An 18,406-nucleotide genomic window follows, 5' to 3' on the forward strand; every position below is an offset into this window, starting at 1 on the left:
CTCACAGCTGGTTTCGACCTCTGCAACTCCTGGTATTCTTCTGTTTTTTTATTTGGACTTTTAGTCTATCCTGGTTTGAACTCTGCTTGTTGATCACCCCTCTGGCTTTCTGGTAATCCGTTCTGGTATTGCCTGCAAGTGCACCTCCTGTCCAACAACTTATTCTGTAAAAGCAAACTGGGTTCTATGCGGCCAAATCTAACCTGCCTTGCGGTGGTCTCTGGTGAAGAACATAGAGTAGACTTAGACTCTGCTGACCAGAGTGGTGGCAGACTTGAGGTAGCTCATTTACTTGTACGCTTGATCCAGCCAGTCTCCAGCTGCCTTTGGGGGAATTGCTCGTATAGCGATTCAATAAACTTTCACTCTGCTCAAGTAGTAATTCCTTGACAATATACATACATAAAGGTACATAAATAGACATACAGACACACACACACAGGCACACAAATACACAGACAGGAACATATACAAATACATAAAGGCACACATATATACACAAAGGCACATATATACTAGCACAAAGACACATTCACATACAGACCCATATATATACGCACAGGCACATATATACACAGTGCACATAATGCAGTAGATGTTACCTGTAGTCCTATGTAACACCACAAATAACACAGTGATAACTGAGTACAGATAATGTAGTGAACGTTGGCCACGAAAGGTAAGCAAGGGCCAAACAACACATTACAGTAAAATAGCTCACCGTGAAAATCAAGCAGGGGGCTACCAGAAGTGTGTCCAAAACAACAGTTCAACAAACACTACTGCGTATTGGGCTCCGAACCAGATTGATGGTCACTGCTCCTATGCTAACAAAGGTGCATCGGAAAAAAATGCTTTAATTTGCATGGCAATGAATGGCCGGGTACATTCCGTGCCCGGCCATTCAGCGCCTTTCTACGAGTGAAGCGGCACGATACTTTGTGCTAATTGCGTAGTTGAAAGGCGCAGATTGACAGGGAAAGTCATTCTGCCCTGCCAATCAGCGACTTTCATAGACGCAAGCGGCGCAATCACGTCATCGCGCTGCTTGCGTCGTTCAACCCCAGTAGACCTGCGCAGAAGAGAGCAGGTCTCCATTGCCGCCGGATGGAGCGGCAACGGGATTAAGGTGCGTTTGTATAGTTTGTTTTTTTATCGTAACAAAAGTGTGTGGCATTATCTATGGGGGGGGGGCTTTATCTATAGGGGGTGGCTTTATCTACAGGGTGGGCTTTATCTACAGGGTGGGGGTGGTTTATCTATGGCAGGCTCTATCTACAGGGGGGCTATATACTGGGGTGGGCTATATCTGGAGCACTGAATACAGGGGTGGGCTATATGTGGAGCACTATATATAGGGGTGGGCTATATCTACAGTGAGGCTATATACAGGGGTGGGCTATCTGTGGAGCACTATATACAGGGGTGGGCTATATGTGGAGCACTATATACAGGGGTGGGCTATATCTACAGGTGGGTTATATGAGGAGCACTATAAATGGAGCTATATGTGGGACACTATATACAGGGGGCTATATGTGGGACACTATATACAGAGGGGCTGTATGTAGGGCACTATCTACAGGGGGCTGTATGTGGGGCACTATATACAGGGGGCTGTATGTGGGGCACTATACACAGGGGAGCTATATGTGGGCACTATCTACAGGGGTGGCAATATGTGGGGCACTATTTACAGGTGGCACGGTGTGTGTGTGTGTGTGTGTGTGTGTGTGTGGGGGACACAGTGTATGGTGCTATTATAATTAGAAGTACAGTGTATGGCGCTATTATATTTAGGGGCATAGTGTGTGGTATAATGAGAACTTTATCTTTGTTTATAGGTGTAGAAATGTTTGAAAAGTGAGAAGCTGAAGACATCTGAGCGGCAAAGTGCAGAAATGGGCTGTGACCGGGAGAAGTCATCATAGAGGTCTGGACCGGATGGAGAAAAATAACTAGAATCTGAGACGTCACCGGTGAGTCACTTAATGTAAATGTTTATTCTGCCTCTAATCAGTACTGTAGTCACTGTATGATCTGCAGCGAGATGATGGGTGGTATGATTATGATATGATTATTTTTTTGTGAAACAGCAACTCCCAGCATATCCTTACCCTTCTTCTTCCTTACCCTTCTGCTGGGAGCTGGAAACAATTTAGTGCACACCTATACGGCAGGGGTTCCACTAAATTGAGCTGTATTTGTGCTGGTGTTGTATATATGTACTGAGCTTGGTTCTGGTGTTGTATATATGTACTGAGCTTTGTTCTGGTGTTGTATATATGTACTGAGCTTGGTTTTGGTACTATATATATGTACAGAGCTTTTTTCTGGATCTCTATTTATGTACTGAGCTTGGTTCTGGTGCTGTATATATGTTATGAGCTTGGTTCTGGGGCTGTATTTATGTACTGAGCTTGGTTCTGGAGCTGTATTTATGTACTGAGATTTGTTCTGGTGCTGTATTTATGTACTGAGCTTTGTTCTGGTGCTGTATATATGTAATGAGCTGGGTTCTGGTGCTGTATATATGTAATGAGCTTTATTCTGGTGCTGTATATATGTTATGAGCTTGGTTCTGGGGCTGTATTTATGTACTGAGCTTGGTTCTGGAGCTGTATTTATGTACTGAGATTGGTTCTGGTGCTGTATTTATGTACTGAGCTTGGTTCTGGTGCTGTATATATGTAATGAGCTGGGTTCTGGTGCTGTATATATGTAATGAGCTTTGTTCTGGTGTTGTGTATAGAACTATATTGCTTGTAAAATGTACAAATGTTTTTATGCTCGAGTTACATAAAAAAAATTGTGGAAAAGAAATGACACGTCATTGATTGGTAGAGGAAACAAACATGGCGAGGGGGAAGGAGATGTCGGGAAAGAGGTTTGTGGGGGGGGGGGGCAAACGGAATCTTTGCCCCGGGTGCTGGAGAACCTAGCTACGCCTGACTATATAATATGGTTTCATAACTCCTTGGTGTCATCTAATATTCCTATAATTGGTACTAAAAAATACATTATTCCATATACACTGTCCAGCCATAACATTAAAACCACTGACAGGTGAAGTGAATAACAATGATTGTCTTGTTACAATGGCACCTGTCTAGGGGTGGCATATATTAGGCAGCAAGTAAACAATCAGTGCTTGAAGCTCATGTGTTAGAAGTAGGAAAAATGGGCAAGTGTAAGAATATTAGCAACTTTGACAAGGGCCAAATTGCGATAGCTAGACAACTGGGTCAGAAAATCTCCAATTTGACAGGTCTGGCGGGCTGTTCCCGGTATGCAGTACCTGCCAAAAATAGTCCAAGAAAGGAGAACCTGTAAACCAGCGTCATGGTCATGGGCAGAGACATAAGTTGAAGCTCCTGGGCCCCAATGCAAAATCTATAACAAGGCCCTACCCATGCTATTTATAATACTGCTATTTTCTTATGTGGCAGATGGGGCTTTGGGCCCCTACAGACACCAGAGCCCGGGTGCAACTGCTACCTCTTCACCCCCTATAGCTATGCCCCCGGTCATGGGCGCCCCAAGGCTCATTAATGTGTGTGGAGAGCAAAGGCTAGCCTGTCTGTTTCAATCCCGTAGAAGGTCAAAAAGTGAAGGCTGGTGTCAGAACACACAATGCTTTAGAGCTTGCTGCATTTGAGGCTGCTTAGCCACAGACCACTCAGAGTGCTCATGTGACCCCTGCCAACCACTGAAAGCTCCTACAATAGACATGTGAGCATCAGAACCGGACAGTTGAGTGGAAGAATGTGAACTAGTCTAGCGAATCACATTTTCTTTTACATCATTTGGATAGCCGGGTGCGTGTGCGTCACTTGCAGTATCTGGGTTAGAGATGACAATATATATATATATATATATATATATATATATATATATATATATATAAAAATTACTATTCAATCAAATATAATAGTCTTATTTGTGTAAATCTTTAATAACAAGAAAATCACATACATCTTGTATTAATAAAGCTTAATTTATATAATTAATAATGTTATATATAGAATTTTACGTGAACCAATCAAGTTTTTTTGTTCTTGTTTTTTTACACAGGATTCTAGCCAGCATATAGATTAATAAAGGTGACAAAAGTGCTTTCTTGACATAGTTCGGACAAACTCCACCTCTCTTCCAGTCATGAAATTCAGTTGGTTTCAAATTTATTTACCTTTAGTATTTTAATATGGATTATTCCTGTAAGAAAAAAAAAGTTTCCATAAGATACATAGTTGCCAACATTTGAATTTTTTTCCATGTATTGACAGTGAAGTCAGGGGCTCCTCCTGGAGTGGCGGAATCCCCGGCCGGAGCGTTACCGATGCTCTGGAAAGCGATTCCGCTACTGGAGGAACCCTTGGCATCACTGTCCATATATGGACAGTGTAGTCAGGGGCTCTTCCTGAACCGCCGAAATCCCCTGCAAGAGTGTTGCTGATGCTCTGACTGGGGATTCCACTCCAGGAGGAGTGAATAGCAGAGCAGGAAGCGGATAGTTTCCTGCTCTGCCATAGTATTCAGTTGTATCTGTACCCTGAGGACGAAGATACAATTTAATGTGGCAGTTGTCGGACACGTCCCGGGACAGTAATTTGCCGGGACTGTCTGGCTGGGTTCACACGACCATGTTATGTCCGTAATGGACGGAACGTATTTCGGCCAGAAGTCCCGGACCGAACACAGTGCAGGGAGCCGGGCTCCTAGCATCATAGTTATGTACGACGCTAGGAGTCCCTGCCTCGCTGCGGGACAACTGTCCCATAATGTAATCATGTTTTCAGTACGGGACAGTAGTCCCACGGAGAGGCAGGGACTCCTAGCGTCGTACATAACTATGATGCTAGGAGCCCGGCTCCCTGCAGTGTGTCCGGTCCGAGACTTCCGGACGAAATACGTTCCGTCCATTACGGACGTAACATGGTCATGAGAACCCAGCCTCTCTGTAAATTCGGGACAGTCCCGGCAAATTTGGGACAGTTGGCAGCTATGAAGTTATTACTATTTCTATATCTAAACATAGTTTATTGAGTTGTAAACATGGAAGAACCTTCAAATAAGGGGTTACAGTTATGGCACTTACATAATAAAAACCAGGGAGGGGGGCGGGTTTTGCCGCATTTGACTGCAACCTAATACAGACTCTGAAATTACGCCATATTACATCCATCTGAAGCTGGCCTTAATAACATATACATATATTTTATTATGGGCCTCACTTAAGGATAGCCATATTTCCATTGAAATGTAATATACTCACTGTTAACAATAGCTGCTACTTTAGGGACCACAGATACAAAGGATGGTCTTTGTTTACATAAGTAAGTCAGAAAGGGATCTGTGTACATATTACATCTCCATAGATGTAAAGTGATCTCTACAAAACCTCAAAGATTTCAGGATTTTTTTTATACAGATGACATGAAAAATACACCACCAAAAAAGTTGAAAACTTGATTTAACCCCTTAGTAACCAGCCTATTTTAGGCCTTAAAGACGCAATCCGGCAAATTTTTATATTGCACAAATCATGCTGTTGGAGGGGTATGTTAAGAAATGAACCAAAGTTTCTCCATGACGATACTGACAGTGAACTGGACATGTTGAAATTGCTGAACTAACACGTAGACTTAAAGATGGCATTTCAGCAAATAAAGTAAATAACTAATTCTTTTTTTTTATTTTATTTTTTAAGATTTTTATTTATAAAGAAAAAACAAAAGACAAAAACAGCATTAAGATCCATGCAAGAACCTCGAAACATATACATCACTTAGTATATCATAATAATACAGGACCAAAGACATTATTGAAAGCATACAATAAGTAATATAAAGAACAGCAAAACGAACATTGTGCACCGAAATCATATTAATACCAAAAAGACTGCATATAGAGATAGAGGAAGAAAAAAAATAAAAAGGATCCGAAGAGGAAGAGTATGTGTAGGAAAGTGCCAAAACACATACTCATATGAGATCACCTGCCCATTTAAATAGGAAATAAGAAAACCAAAAGGAATAGAATGTCAATCTCAAAGGGTTACACCAATACCACTAATACATCTAAAGAAAAGAAAATATGATAGCCAAGTATCAACATGTCCTAGCAAAAGTGCCATGAATCTGGTAACCTAAATGAAGAGCTGAAATAGCTGCTTATTGTAACATAAATATCAAACTATAGGTGGTAGAAGAGGTATAAACTTAGCCCCCTGTGGAGAGGTGGACAGATAATTGGTCCATGGATCCCATAATGAGATAATGTTAGGAAGCCTATGGGATCTCAAAGCAAACATACGTTCCATAGTAAAGGAGATATTTACTTGATTAATCAGTTCAGGTATAGAAAAGTGAGTGTGTATTTTCCAAGATTTGGGTAAGAGCAAACGAGCCGCTATAATAATATGACTGAACACCATTTGAGAGGCTATTCAGCGCTTTTGCACCAGTGAAGCGACTGGTACCTTTTGTACCAGTGAAGCTTCTGTCGATGAAAGGCGCTGCCTGCCCAGCCAATCAGCGCCTTTCATAGACGCTTCGTTCAACCCCCAGGAGACCTGCGCAGAAGAGAGCAAGTCTCCATAGCTGCTGGCCGGCGTGGGAACGGGATTAAGGTGAGTTTGAATAGTTGTTCTTTTTAATTGTAATAAAAAAAGTGTGTGGCTGTATCTACAGGGGGGGCTTTATCTACAAGGGGGGCTTTATCTACAAGGGGGGCTTTGTCTACATGGGGGGGGGCTTTATCTACAAGGGGGACTTTATCTATGGGGGGACTTTATCTACGGGGGGGCTTTATCTACATGCGGGGGGCTTTATCTACTGGGGGTGTCTATCTGCTGGGGGGGCTATATACTGGGGTGGGCTATCTATGGAGCACTATATACAGGGGTGGGCTATATCTACAGGGGACTATATACAGGGGTGGGCGATCTATGGAGCACTATATACAGGGGTGGGCTATATCTACAGGGGGGCTATATAGTATGTAGCTACTTACCTGCAAACGCCGATGCTGCTGCAGAATCAACTGTAGCCTCTGGTGCCGATGTGTCCTCGCTCGTCTGACACGATGCAGGACCTGTGAGTGACGTCACAGCGTGATCTGGCAGAAGCTGGGCGTTCTGAAGAGAAGTGGATGATACTTCTCGCCAGAACGCCCAGCTAGTAAAAGTAGTAAACACGCCCCGATGTAACACACATAATACACGCCCACTTGGACTTTTACTTTTAAACACACCCACTTGGAGTTTTGCAAGCCTCATTTGCATAACTACAAAAATGGTCATAACTTGGCCAAAAATGCTCGTTTTTAAAAAATAAAAACGTTACTGTAATCTACATTGCAGCGCCTATCTGCTGCAATAGCAGATAGGGGTTGCAAAATCTGGTGACAGAGCCTCTTTAAGCTAGCAGATATGGGAAATCTGCTAGGCAAGTGGGGGCAGGGGATCCCTGGACAACAGACAGCCATGGACATAGAAGAAAAAAAGGGGGGGGGGACCTCGAGCTCACCAGTCCTGCGTCCTATACTCAAACCTCGCCCGGATCTCCGTGACGGCACACAGAAAACAATGTAGAGAGGAAGAAGGTATGATCCAGCATAGTTTGTAGATAAAAAGGAATCAATGTTCCCACTTTTATTGACATAGAAAATCAAATAGTAAAAAAGAGAACGCAGTAACAAGGTGGTCTCAGAATGGCATAAGTCAAAAGCCTACGCGTTTCGAACATGGTCTGTGTTCTTATTCATGGCAGATATATATTGAATATCTGCCATGAATAAGAACACAGACCATGTTCGAAACGCGTAGGTAAGAAGGAGAGAAAGCGAGGGAGTTGAGCTACCCACAACCCTCTGATCCTCGCCACTCCTGGCTCCCCAAAATCAGACAGGCCAGACGTACGTGAAACCTAAAATAGTGAAACTCCAGGAGTATCGTCCCTGGAAACCAGGTGATCAGCTGGCCATGATTAAGCAGCTAGCTGATCCGGACCAACAGCCCATGATGTTTTCTAAACAGCTGAGACAAATCCAGGCAGGGGCGGATTATAATGAGGGCAATATGGGCAAGTGCCCAGGGCCCGAGGCTGGAAGGGGGTCCAGTTCGCCCTGGTTCTCCCTTACCGGCTGTTAAAATTACAGCCGGTTCAGAGAACCGGAGTGAAGCGGGACCTCTCACCCAACCAGTGGCGTAGGTATAGGCGCCGCACTAGACAGTAAAAAGTTACTATAGTAACGGGAGCTGCGGGCCCGTTACTATAGTAACTACAGTACTTACGTTCCTGTTTCCGGTGCGCAGCGCATGACGTCACCACCAGCCTGTAGTTCAGAGTCAGGACATCAGCCGTGGCTGAAGAGCAGGGTAAGTTTCATATCCCTGTCTGCTTAAAGCTGATTGGCGGGGTCCGACTCCCAGGACCCCCGCCAATCACTTGTTTTGAAGGGGACGCAGCGCTCGTACGAGAGCTGGTGCTTCCCCTTCATTTCGGTCACTTGCTCACATTGTGAATCCATGTCGGCAATTCACAGTGTGAGCGAGTAAGTGAAATGAAGGGGAAGCAGTTGTCGTAACAGCGCTGCGGCCCCTTGAAAACAGGTGAGTGGCGGGGGTCCTGGGAGACAGACCCCAAGCCATCAGCTATTGATGGCCTATCCTGAGGATAGGCCATCAATGTTTAGGGACTGGACAATCCCTTTTAAGCCTAAGATGTTGCAGGCTTTGAGGGCCCATGAGACAGGATCACAGATTGTGTGATGCTGTCTGCTGGGCCCTGCATCTAAGCCAATCACATGGTAGGCTTAGATACAAGGCCCATGTGTGATCCTGTCTGCTGGGCCCTGTATCTAAGAATCTTACGTAAGCACATGGCAAGCTTAGATACATGGCCCATGTGTGATCCAGTCTGCTGGGCCCTGTATCTAAGCATCTTACATAAGCACATGGTAGGCTTAGATACATGGCCCATGTGTGATCCTGTCTGATGGGCCCTGTATATAAGCCTACCACATGAGTTACTAATCATTTTTGTTGTGTTTGTGTTTTTTTTACAGGTTCGGTCGTTGGACTACATTGGATTCGAGGACTACTTTGATGACGGCGTTTTTATTATCAATAAAATGGTTAATGAGGGTTGTCTGGGTGTTTTTTATTTCAATAAAATATTTTTTCTATGTTTGTTTTTTAAACTTTATTATTACCGCCTTAGTAATGGATGCCGGCTGATTGACAGCCCTCCATTACTAAGGCGAGGCTTAGTGTTAGCCGTTACAGAGGCTAACACTAACCCCCATTATTACCCCGGTACCCACCGCCACCAGGGGTGTCGGGAAAAGCCGGGTATGATCCAGTACCCGACCATCTGTAGTGATGGTCGGGCAATGGGGCGGCCGCAAGATGGTATTATTAGGCTGGGAAAGGCCAAAAACTGTGGCCCTTCCCCCTGGTAATGTTAACCTGCTGCTGCTTTCTTCTATCTGTCTGGTTATGAAAAATGGGGGGGGACCCCCACCAGATACAACAGCAGCAGCCTAGCATTACCAGGGGGGGGGGGGGGTCACTGTTTTTGGCCTTTCCCAGGCTGATATTACCAGCCTTTGGCTGACCCGGTACCCGACCATCACTACAGATGGTCGGATACTGGTTCGTACCCGGCTCTTCCCAGTACCACTGGTGGCGGTGGGTACCGGGGTAATGGGGGTTAGTGTTAGCCGCTCTGCCTGCTAACATTAAGCCTCGCCTTAGTAATGGATGTTGTCAATCAGCCAGCAGCTATTAAGGTGGTAATAATAAAGTTAAAAAAATACAAGGACATAGAAAAAATATTTTATTGAAATAAAAAAACAAACACCACCCTCATTAACCATTTTATTGAGAATAAAAAAAATGCTACCATTGAAGTAGTCCTCGAATCCGACGTAGTCCAACAACCGAACCTGTAAAATAACACAAACACACAAAAATAATTAGTAACACATAAAAAAGCAAGACAATTATTATTCTTACCTTTTCTGGGTCCAGCGCTGGAACCGCAATGTCAGCGAGCTGGTCCCTATATCTAATCCTATCATGTGTGATAATGTCTGTTGAGCTACTGTATCTAATCCTATCATGTGTAATACTGTGCTGAGCCACTGTATCTAATCCTATCCATAGTTTGTAGGGTCGTAGTGCAATAGATATCAAAGGGGAGAGAATAGACATGGACCGCACATCCACTGTATACTATGATCAATGCGGCTAGGCAAAATACTTAAATATGAACGAGAGGTTCTTTGTAACATTTTGATCAAATTGTATGCAAGCCCACTTGCCACTTCACGGCGACCTCCAAAAGTGGGTCCCTACTCTAGCGGTTGCAGCACCACATGGCGGCTACCGCCACCGCAGCACCGCTCCTGCAGAGGGAGCAACCCAGGGGCCCAAAAGCACCCATGCCTTCAGACCGTGCCAAGCCTCCTTGGCTCTGGGCCACGTCCCCCCACAAGTGCAGCACTACAGCAACAGACACCACCACACAGCACCACAACATGTGAACAGATAGAATGAGCTCACCTTGCCATGCGCCCCCAGTGGCCGACTGAGAGTACAAGCAGGAGCAGGAACACTTATGAGGTCATTCCTAAATTAAAATCAGCTGGGCCAAAAGTGTGGAGTGCTGGTACCAAGTAAAACAAAACAACAGAGGGGATAGACTCTGTATCATATCAAAGGGGAGAGAATAGACATGGACTGCACATCCACTGTATACTATGATCAATGCGGCTAGGCAAAATATTTAAATATGAACAAGAGGTTCTTGGCCCCTGGGTTGCTCCCTCTGCAGGAGCGGTGCTGCGGTGGCGGTAGCCGCCATGCGGTGCTGCAACCGCTAGAGTAGGGACCCACTTTAAAGAGGTCGCCGTGAAGTGGCAAGTGGGCTTATACAGTTTGATCAAAATGTTTACAAAGAACCTCATGTTCATGTTTCTAAATTATGCCTAGCGGCTCAGATCAACGTATATACTGTGGATTGTGCGGTCCATGTCTAGTTTCTCACAATGCTGATATTGTATAGTCTATCCTCCTCATTTCCTTTGTTTTACTTGGTACCAGCACTCCACGCATTTGAAAAAATACCCAGCTGATTTTAATTCCAGAATGACCTCATAAGTGTTCCTGCTCTTGCTTGTGCTCTCAGTTGGCCACTGGGGGCGCATGGCAAGGTGAGCTCATTCCATCTGTTCACATGTTGTGGTGCTGTATGGTGGTGTCTGTTGCTGTAGTACTGCACTTGTGGGGGGACGTGGCCCAGAGCCAAGGAGGCGTGGCACGGTCTGAAGGCATGGGTGCTTTTGGGCCCCTGGGTTGCTCCCTCTGCAGGAGCGGTGCTGCGGTGGCGGTAGCCGCCATGCGGTGCTGCAACCGCTAGAGTAGGGACCCACTTTAAAGAGGTCGCCGTGAAGTGGCAAGTGGGCTTATACAGTTTGATCAAAATGTTTACAAAGAACCTCATGTTCATGTTTCTAAATTATGCCTAGCGGCTCAGATCAACGTATATACTGTGGATTGTGCGGTCCATGTCTAGTTTCTCACAATGCTGATATTGTATAGTCTATCCTCCTCATTTCCTTTGTTTTACTTGGTACCAGCACTCCACGCATTTGAAAAAATACCCAGCTGATTTTAATTCCAGAATGACCTCATAAGTGTTCCTGCTCTTGCTTGTGCTCTCAGTTGGCCACTGGGGGCGCATGGCAAGGTGAGCTCATTCCATCTGTTCACATGTTGTGGTGCTGTATGGTGGTGTCTGTTGCTGTAGTACTGCACTTGTGGGGGGACGTGGCCCAGAGCCAAGGAGGCGTGGCACGGTCTGAAGGCATGGGTGCTTTTGGGCCCCTGGGTTGCTCCCTCTGCAGGAGCGGTGCTGCGGTGGCGGTAGCCGCCATGCGGTGCTGCAACCGCTAGAGTACATACACACACACACACACACACACACACACACACACACACACACACACACACACACACACACATTCAGGGGCACAGTGCATAGTACTATTATATTCAGGAGTACAGGGTATAGTACTATTATATTCAGGGGCGCAGTGTATAGTACTATTATATTCAGGAGCACAGTGTATAGTACTATTATATTCAGGAGCACAGTGTATAGTACTATTATATTCAGGAGTACAGTGTATAGTACTATTATATTCAGGAGCACAGTGGTATAGTACTATTATATACAGGGGCGCAGTGGATAGTACTATTATATTCAGGAGCACAGTGTATAGTACTATTATATTCAGGAGCACAGTGTATAGTACTATTATATTCAGGAGCATAGTGTATAGTACTATTATATTCAGGAGTACAGTGTATAATACTATTATATTCAGGAGCGCAGTGTATAGTACTATTATATTCAAGAGCGCAGTGTATAGTACTATTATATTCAAGAGCGCAGTGTATACAGTGTAATACATCCCCAGAACACACACACACACACACACACACACACACGCACAGTGCATAGTACTATTATATTCAGGAGTACAGGGTATAGTACTATTATATTCAGGGGCGCAGTGTATAGTACTATTATATTCAGGAGCACAGTGTATAGTACTATTATATTCAGGAGCACAGTGTATAGTACTATTATATTCAGGAGTACAGTGTATAGTACTATTATATTCAAAAGCACAGTGGTATAGTACTATTATATACAGGGGCGCAGTGTATAGTACTATTATATTCAGGAGCACAGTGTATAGTACTATTATATACAGGAGTACAGTGTATAGTACTATTATATTCAGGAGCACAGTGTATAGTACTATTATATTCACGAGCACAGCGTATAGTACTATTATATTCAGGAGCACAGTGTATAGTACTATTATATACGGGGGCGCAGTGTATAGTACTATTATATTCAGGAGCACAGTGTATACAGTGTAATACATCCCCAGAACCAATGTACTGAGCTTGGTTCTGGGGATGTATATATGTACTGAGCTTGGTTCTGGTGCTGTATATATGTACTGAGCTTGGTTCTGGCGTTGTATATTTGTACTGAGCTTGGTTCTGGGGATGTATATATGTACTGAGCTTGGTTCTGGTGCTGTATATATGTACTGAGCTTGGTTCTGGCGTTGTATATATATGTACTGAGCTTGGTTCTGGCGTTGTATATATGTACTGAGCTTGGTTCTGGGGATGTATATATGTACTGAGCTTGGTTATGGTGCTGTTTATATGTACTGAGCTTGTTCTGGCGTTGTATATATGTACTGAGCTTGGTTATGGGGATGTATATATGTACTGAGCTTTGTTCTGGTGTTGTATATATGTGCTGAGCTTGGTTTTGGGTCTGTATATATTTAACTTCTCTTAAGGTAAAAGTATATGTTAAATCTACTTTTTCCTTAAGAGAAGGTAAATATATACAGTAAACACTTCAGTAACGCCCGATTCCCTAGGGCCTGCCCCAATAATAAAAGTGACAATGGGAAATGGGCGGAAATATTCTAATTTTCTTTGAGACAAAATTTGGGGTTTTCATTAACTGTTAGCCATAATCTTAAACATTAAAAGAAAAAAAATGCTGTAAATAGATCGCTGTATGTGTAATGAATCTATATAATACATGAGTTTCACTTTTTGAATTGAATTACTGAAATAAATTAACTTTTTGATGATATTCTAATTTATTGAGAAGGACCTGTATGTTGTTTTTTACTCAAAATTCCTCACTTTCAAAAGGAATAAAATAACCCATTTTGTTACACTATTTCTCCTGAGTACAGAAATACCCCATTTGTGGTAATAAACTACTGTTTAGGCCTATGAGAGGGCTCAGAAAGGAAGGAGTGCCATTTGGCCTACTGGAGCCTTTCTGGCGCCAGGTTATGTATGGTAAGCCCCTGAAGTACTAGTACAGTTGAAACACTCAAGATGTGACCTCATTTTAAAAACTACACCCTTTCGTTTCAATAATTTTTATTCGTTTTTGTGAGAAAACAGAATAACAGTATTGCATACAAACATTACAACGTCATCAGTACAATAAATCATCTCCACACAAAGAGTAAGTGTTAAGGCAGTCGTAATTGGAGAGACGCCATTATATCATAACAAAGAAAAGAACAGAAAAAGAATAAGCAAACAAAAAGAACATATAAGTCATATATATCACCTTAGCAAGTCATCATGCCCCACACCGGGGAGTGACAATGACATCAAGACTGAATGATTAAACGTGTCACGTGTTATAGTATACACTGATTGACCATGGATTCCATATTAGTGAGAATTTGTGAAACGAGGAATTGCCCAAGGAAATGAATTTTTCATATGCATAGGTCGTATTGATTAGTGTAATCAGTTCTCCTAATAATGGAGCAGCGGTTTCCTTCAAATGACGAGTCACCACTAGTTTAGCCATGACCAGGATTTTACAAATTAAGCATCTTAAATGTACAGGAAATGAATCCATATCTATAAACAACAGGGCCATTTGAGGGGACTGTGTAATATGACATTTGGAGACTGTGGACACAAGGTCAAAAACCTGAGACCAGTATGGGAGAAGTGTAGGACATGTCCATAGTGTATGATAAAGAGTGCCATTGTGGCCACAGCTTCTCCAACATAGTGGAGATGACTCAGGGAATATTTTGTGTAGTCTATCTGGGGTATAATACCACCGTAGCGAGGTTTTTATAGCAGTTTCTACGTGTTGGATACAGGGTAAGTTGTAAATTAATTTAAACGCAGACGCCCATGCTTCTTCTGAAAAAGAGCAGCCCAATTCTCTCTCCCAGGTCCGCATGGGATGTGTTTTAGAAAAGAGTGAGTGTGAGTGCAGCATGTTATACACAAGTCTCAAACCCTTGCTCCATTTAGAGAGATACCCAAACATTTTAAAAAGACATACAGCATCAAGATTATTATAAGTCGTGACACAGTCTCTAATCTGGAGGTATTTAAAGAAATCTGAAACAGGAATAAAGTATTTAGATGTGAGGTGCTCAAAACTCACTAAGCAATTATCTTTAAACAAGTGAGATGCATTAGTAATACCTTTCAGAGACGATGAAGACAGTGATAGATTGGGGACAATCATTGAAAAACATCAATGGGGATGTAAGACTTTAATAGTGGGGTATGTTCAGTAGATGTGCGTTGCAAGAAAGACAAACACTGCAAAGTCGCCTGAGTTAATGGGGATAGTGAGTGAATCGATTGAAGGTCCCAGAAGGTCAAAAACAAGGCGGAGAAATGTATGATGATTCAATTTGAAGCCAATGGATACTTTGATCATCATGCCACCAATCAGTAATTTGCGCCACTAGGGTGGCAGTATAGTAACTGTGTATGTTTGGGACACTCAGTCCACCCAATTTTTTTGTCACGAAACAGGATGTGTCGGGAAACTCTGGGTTTACGGCCTGACCAAACAAAGCGGGATAGGGTTTTTTGGGCCGCCACAAAGAACTTAGAGGGCAAGCTAATTGGGAGAGTACGAAATAGGTACAGTAGTCTAGGTAAAAGAAGCATTTTATACGCCGCTATGCGTCCTATCCACGACGTGTCATGTTGGAGAAGTTATCAGATTCTGCATGAATAGATTGAAGAAGAGGTTCATAATTAACTTTGTATAGGTCACGGAAGGAGGGTGAGATAGTAATGCCTAAGTATTGAATACCATCCACTCTCTAGTCAAATGGGTATTTTGTTTTCAGAAAGAACAATGTATCGGAGTCTAAATGTAGGGGTAACATCTGGGATTTCTGGGTGTTCAGCTTATAATAAGAGAGTTTACCAAAGGAGTTAATAACATCCATAACTGATTCAAGTGAGCTGACAGGCTGGGAAAGGGACAAGATAATATAATCCGCATACAATGAGATGGTATGCACTCTGTTCCCAATTTTTATACCGTGAATTAGGCTATGTCTTTTGATATGTTGAGCCAGGGGTTCCATAGAGAGGATAAATATTATTGGGGACAGGGGGGAGCCCTGGCGAGTGCCATTGGATATATTAAAATCTTGTGAGAGGACACCATTAGTGTACACTCTGTCCGAAGGGGCAGAGTACAGAGCCTGAATAGCGGTCAAGATGCCACCATCAAACCCCATTGTTTGGAGGGTCGAAAAAGCGTATGACCAATTAATACGGTCAAACGCTTTTTCTGCGTCTAGTGCCAATAGTGTCGCCGGCTCTTTAGATGTTTCAAGATGATGTAATAAATTCAAGACACGACGGGTATTGTCAGATGCTTGTCTGCCTTTGATGAAACCGACATGGTCACTGCTTATCAAGGTGGCCAGTATAGGAGTAAGTCTATTGACTATCAACTTAGCGTAGAGTTTGAGATCGAAATTAAGCAGCGAAATAGGCCGGAAGTTTTGAGGGGTGTCAGTGGCTTTCCCTGGTTTGGGTATTGTAACAATCAATGCCGATTGGTTTTCCCTAGGGAAGGAACCACAGGACATGGCTTGTTGGAAAAATCTACTCAAATAAGGAACCAGTTGGGTAGCAAAGTTTTTATAATATAAGGTAGTAAGTCCGTCGGGACCAGGGGCTTTCCCCTGTGGAAGGGATTGTATCATTTTAAAAATTTCCGTTTCTGTGATAGGGGCGTTTAGTGTCTGAAGTTGTGCTGGAGAGAAACTTGGTAGTGAGGCAGATTGGAGGAAGCCCTCTATATCCGAGGGGATTGGCCGTGCAACAAAAGGGTCATCTCTAATATTATACAAGGAGGAGTAGTATTTACGGAACTGTTCAGCTATGTCTCTAGGATCTACAATCTTAGCTTGAGACTGAGGGTTTAGAAGATATGGTATTCTAGACCTCTGGTGTTGGAGTTTAAGGCATGCAGCCAGTAGTTTCCCTGCCTTATTATTTTGGGAATAATACTTCGCCTTAGTTTTCCTAAGAGATTTTTCATAATCTGAAAGCAGGCACAATCTAAGACGTTGTCTTAGAAGTAGGAGCTGAGAGGCTTGGGTGTCTGTGGGAGCGGATTTATTTTTCGCGTCTAAACATCGGATTTCATCCGTCAGAGCCGAGATTTCCGCTACCCTCTGTTTTTTCACCATATGACCCAGTCTGATAAAGGTGCCTCTGATATGAGCATTCCATAGGGATGTGATTCCTACGTCTGGTGTATCATTGTTTGCGAAGTACTCCGCCAGGTCAGTCCCCAAGGTCTTTCTATGTGTGGGGTGGGAGAGAAGAAAGCGGCTGGCCCTCCACAAATATGTAGGCGGGGCATTGTGTATTTCTTTAAGAGTCAGAGTGAGAGGAGCGTGGTCCAACCAGCAGACGTCACCAATAGTCGTGGACTCAACTAGAAAGAGAGATTCTTTGTCTACTAGGTACATATCTAATCTGGCATAACTATTATGTACATGAGAGTGATGAGTGAAATCCCTCTCCGAGATGTGTTGCATGCGCCAAATGTCGTGTAGTTCCTCCTTCCAGAATAAGTCGCCTATGACAGTCTGTGAATGACGGGATTGCGATGTAGAATCAAATTCCGCGTCCATTATGGAATTAAAGTCTCCACACAAGATCAATCTACCCTGTTTATGTCTGGAGATTAGACGTGTCATCTTGTGTAGGAATTTCAATTGATGGCGGTTGGGGGCGTATAATGTAACTATGGTATATTGGACGTTGTTAATAGAACACTGCAAAATAATATATCGACCATTAGGGTCAGTTAATAATTCAGACATTTGGAAAGCGACCGTATTTTTCACAGCCAGCAACACACCCCTAGTTTTGGTGAATGATGGGATTGAAAAATGTTGGGGAATGCAGGATGTTTCAGTCGTGCGGCATCCTTCTTTAATAAATGCGTCTCTTGAACACAGAGGACGTCACAGGAGAGTTTAAGGGCTTCTTTCCACATAGTAGAGCGTTTATATGGGTTATTCAAGCCATTAACATTAATGGAAGCAAATTTAAGCGCCATATCAATAAAAGGTGTGCTGCTGTTTGCGGACACATGAAAATAATCGCACATCAAATTGGCCGTTCAGGTGTACATACCAATGCAGTATAGATATCATCAAGGAAAAGACATTGTGGAAAAACAAATAGCTACCTTGGCAGTTCTGCAGATACATGTGACAAAGAGGAATAAACCAAAACAAAGTAAGAAAGAACATTAACTGGTTGCCGACACAGGACGAGTATGCTCGTCCTGAGCAGCGAGCACTTCGCGCATTAGGACGAGCATACTCGTCCTGTGTGACAGCCGTCCCTGCGCGCGTCTGTGCGTGCGATCGAGAGCGGGGCAACGGCTGTAATACACAGCCACGGCCCCGCTCTAACAGCGGAGAGGAGAGAAACATCTTCTCTCCGCTGTTAACCCTTTGAACGCCGCTA

At 43.4% G+C, this 18,406-nt stretch overlaps 1 protein-coding gene across 1 annotated transcript in view; it reads right to left on the reverse strand.

Moving 5' to 3' along the window:
• Positions 1-4,046: 4,046 nt before the first annotated feature.
• LOC142657927 (E-selectin-like) overlaps positions 4,047-18,406 on the reverse strand; it is a 141,041-nt gene continuing 126,681 nt past the window's right edge. Inside the window, exon 13 of the mRNA XM_075833470.1 lies at positions 4,047-4,215. Coding sequence (XP_075689585.1) covers positions 4,200-4,215 — 16 coding nt within the window. The 3' untranslated portion in view covers positions 4,047-4,199. The remainder of the gene's footprint in view (positions 4,216-18,406) is intronic.

This window comes from Rhinoderma darwinii, chromosome 7, assembly GCF_050947455.1.
Source record: "Rhinoderma darwinii isolate aRhiDar2 chromosome 7, aRhiDar2.hap1, whole genome shotgun sequence".
In the NCBI taxonomy this organism is placed as follows: Eukaryota; Metazoa; Chordata; class Amphibia; order Anura; family Rhinodermatidae; genus Rhinoderma; species Rhinoderma darwinii.